General features: G+C 44.3%; 1 protein-coding gene across 4 annotated transcripts in view; it reads left to right on the plus strand.

The window, feature by feature from the left end:
• Positions 1 to 4,073, plus strand: part of LSAMP (limbic system-associated membrane protein) — a 1,012,183-nt gene that overhangs the window by 703,694 nt on the left and 304,416 nt on the right. For 2 of the 4 annotated variants that reach the window (XM_008631757.2, XM_017731916.1), the window contains exon 2: positions 557 to 635. In XM_008631757.2, coding sequence (XP_008629979.1) covers positions 557 to 635 — 79 coding nt within the window. Of the gene's footprint in view, positions 1 to 10; positions 636 to 4,073 lie in introns of those variants that run through there. The other 2 variants (XM_008631753.2, XM_008631755.2) reach the window with 1 other exon arrangement.

The raw sequence follows: 4,073 nt of genomic DNA on the forward strand, positions 1-4,073 counted from the left end.
GGTGGGGGGGGGCGGGGGGCGGGAGGCCGCCCAGCCACAGGACTATCCCCTCCCGCATCCCGGCGGCACAGGATTCCTCTTGTTCCTTTTCCTTTTTTTTTTTTTTTTCCTCCCACCTCTCTTCATCACTCTAAACGGGTCGATTTAATTGTTATTATTTCGTAGTTATTTTGCTACCTGACTTTTTCCTCTTGCTTCTTTTTTTTTTCCCCTTTTTTATTTGAAGGCTGTGCTAAGACTTTTTTTGTAAAGCCTTTAAAAAAAAAAGGCAAGGAGGGGAAAGAAGCCAGCAAGAGACTGAAAAGAGCAAGAGAAAGTGGCAGCTGAGAAGGACTGTGAAATCACCTCCCCTTTCTCAGGCTGTCGATCAGAGCGAGAGTTGTACATTATTATTATTATTTTTCTTTCTACATCTGTCTGTCCACATACACAGGCAGAGAAAGAGACAAGTACTGACAGTGAAACTCGACGAGACCAGCCATGGTAGCAAGGGCTCAGCCTGATCGGAAACAATTACCGCTGGTCCTACTGAGGTTGCTTTGCCTTCTCCCTACAGGGCTGCCAGTCCGCAGCGTGGATTTTACCCGAGGTACCGATAACATCACCGTGAGGCAAGGGGACACAGCCATCCTCAGGTAGGGCATTTTGCCAACTTTTCCTCTTCTGTGTGTGCATCTATATTTCCATGTATGCAACGTATACGTGTGACGTGATACAGACTTGTGTGTATATGTCTCTGTGAGAGTGTGTTATTTTACCTCTCAAACTGCAGTAGCAGCAGCTGCTACAAACAGGCTCTGCGTGTGTGTTTGTGCTTTAATATGAGAAAATTGCAAAGCTTTTGAACACTTCTTGCCACACTATCCTCTGTGTAGTGCTCTGGATCAAAAGAATTTCAGTGGGGAAAGATGTGCTTGTGTTAGCCAGCTCTTGTGAACGTACACTTTCCACCAGCCCTGCAGTATCAATAGAGGAATCGAAAAGGGATCCAGCTGTGCTTGCCAGATGTTCCATTGATCTTCCCAGGCTTCTTTTTGTACATATGCAAAAACTTTATCCCTGGTGCTGCCAGAACTCTCAGGCAAGTTCTTTTGGGAAACTCTTGTCTTTTAATTTTATTTTTTTTATGTTTCTGCCCTGTGGGGAGGGAAGATCGATACAATAGTTGAAAAGACTGGTGAAAAAATGGTATAGGAGCTCTGACATTTACGAAGATTGTATCTTAGCATGTTGGGTTTTTTGCAGGGTTAAATAAATGGGTGTATGCTGTGCCTGTGTGTCTGGTTGTGATGAGGATGTCTTTGCACATGAAACCTTGCTTACTGGCAGTATTGAACGTTATATTTATGGTTTCATTGTGCAGGTTTTCCAAAGGTACTTCTGACACTACTTGGGCTTTCAGTTAGGAGTGTCCCAAATAGCTGAACTGCAGTAGCCTTTTTCCTGTAGGTTTCTTTTTTCAAATTCTGCCTTGCTCAACTTACCTGCAGTAACTTCCCTACTGAAGGAAAATTCTGCGTGTGTGAGCGTGCACACTGTGTATTATGGCTATAAAACTACTGGGTGTAATTTAAAATAAGTCTGTGATCTGTGTGAGGAGCTGATAGTGCACAAACCCTGAAGCATCAAGGGAGCAATCCCCTAGCAAAGCTAACAGCAGCAGCGAAGTTTTCTTTCTCTTTCTGTGAAATAAATCCTGCTGGATGTCACCAAACGCTCTGCTACACGATCCCCCGTGTCCTGCATCCCTCCCATTTAATGATAGAGGGAAGAAGGATGCTGGAAGAGGGATGTGTGTGTGTGCGCGTACGCATATCGCTTCGTCGCCTCCCATGTCCTCGGTTGTTTTGATCCTGGAATATCCATTCAGCAGCTTCCATTCCCCAGCTCTCCAGACTTGTTAACTTGAATGTAAGATTTATCCACACAGAGTAATAGGATTTACAGAGTAATTCATCTGCCTTGCATATGCAATGGAAGCGGTTTAGATTCGACATGGTAAACACCTAACAAGGGGTGTTGCCTCTGACTCCAGCTTCTCTACTCTCTCTTCCACTCACTACCAATTCATATATCCCATTAACCCTTTTCTAGCAGGAGTCCTAGCTGACTTATCCCCTTTTTAAAGGCAAATCACTTCCATCAATCGTTTATTTTGGAGGGGCTGCTCACACAGATGTTTGCCAGCATATGTTTGGTACATGCAGCAGCAGACAAGTCATTAAGCTTACTTGCCTGGACAGGGGTCACTAGATTTCTATTTCCCACTTAACCTTGGAGCTTTTGAGTTTATCTAGATGCTGTGTGCTAAAGCTGTATTTGCAGCCGAGAGGGCTAAGCGGATGGTGGAGATGGTGCTTGCATGTGCTGCGTGTAAAGCATTCCTTCATCAGCAAGCTCCACGGGGCTGCATGGGAGAGTGGTTTCAGTGATTGCGTGTGGCTTGCCAGTGTTATGTCAGGCACTAAAATAAAACACCTGAGCGAAGTGATCCAGCTGTGTCAGCCAGATGTGTGCCAAGTGACACTGTCTGCAGGAGCAGCACACCACCCGGCCATGTAAATGCTTGCCCCGAGCAATACTGTGTTCTTGGCAGGCTGCATTTCTGTCAGAAGTGACTGTGGCCAGTGCACGGGTTTTACCTTTTCCCTCCAGCTGCCTTCCTAAGCTCTTTAAGTAGATATGGCCAGCTATATCCTTTTCACATTTCCTAGGAAGGGCAGCTGTCTCATCTCCCTTTCCCTGGGACCAGACCCAGGTTTCTGGGATGTTTCAGTTCCTCCTTCAGACAAGAGGCAGAAACCAAGCTGTACTGGGAGATAGGACTGCCATATGAAGCTGGAAAGTGTGAGATTTCCCTGTGTCCCATGGGTATCCCCACAGGATAACATTTCATGTCCTCAGTTTTAAAGCAAAGGTTTGTTTGCTAGCTTCCCCCTTGCTGTTTTCTCGACCCTCCAAAACATAATTCACTTTAAGACAGCCTTGTTTTGAAAAACTCCCAGTGCCTCGCTCTCCCTGTCTATAGATCCACGATGACTACAGAAAGGAAAGAGCTACACGGGAAAAAAAAAACATTAGATGATCTATACTAACTGTGTTCAAAGCAGAACTTTATGTCCGCAGAGAGATAGGTAAGAGTTTTCTATACGTGGATCATATCACCTATCTTTGGTAAACATCTGCTTCAGAGGGATTGTGCAGCATCAGTTTACCAGTGCCCAGTAGCTCCTGTAGCTTGAAGGGAAATGAAAATGTAGGAGGGAGAAAAAAAGATACACAGTTGGAGAGAAATAAAAGCAGTATACATAGTGACAAGATAACTAAAAACGTTTTGTTCCTGTAAATTGTGATGCAAATCATTCACCAAAGCACTAAGGACAGGATATTCTAAATGAGTCTCCCTCTTTGGGGCCTTATATATTTGTATATAGGGTTACACTTGTAGGTGGAAGAATGGGTGGGTGGACTGATCTATGAAGTGGAGAAAAATAGTTTATTATAAGCCCTAATGTTCCTCAAGGAAGCCAGTCCTCTGAAGCTTCATCTGCAGCTTGTTACTCAGAATAGAATTATTCTGAAAAGTTTGGAGATGACTTTTTAAAGCTATAGCATTTAAACTATTTCCTCAATATGGGACTATTAAAAAATGTCCCTAACTCTAAACTGGCTCATCTCCTAAACGACCTGGCAGGAGATGTGATTCATTTGTTGGCCTTGCTGAAGGTTGATGACTCTTAGCGAGTATTTGGCATGGGGAAGTTAGGGAATTGCAGAGAGAATAAAAATAGCTCATGATAGGCTATCCGCAGGGAAAAGGATAATGATCTCTCCTTAGAGCAAGGCAGAAAAGAGAGGATGGGTCTGAGAGCTGCAACAGGTGAGAAGGGCTGAGCAGAGTTGCTGGTGTTTGTCCAGCTGCAAACAAGGAAAGAGAGCAGGATATTTCAAAGATGACACTGTGTATTGGAGAGCCTGTCAGACTTACTAAGGTTCCACTGTTTTAACTCTGTCTTCAGCAAGTGGAGAAGGACACTGAACCTTACTTTGGGTATTGAGAGGGAACTTTGGCT

This window comes from Corvus brachyrhynchos, unplaced genomic scaffold (genome assembly GCF_000691975.1).
Source record: "Corvus brachyrhynchos isolate BGI_N302 unplaced genomic scaffold, ASM69197v1 scaffold3, whole genome shotgun sequence".
Classification (NCBI taxonomy): Eukaryota; Metazoa; Chordata; class Aves; order Passeriformes; family Corvidae; genus Corvus; species Corvus brachyrhynchos.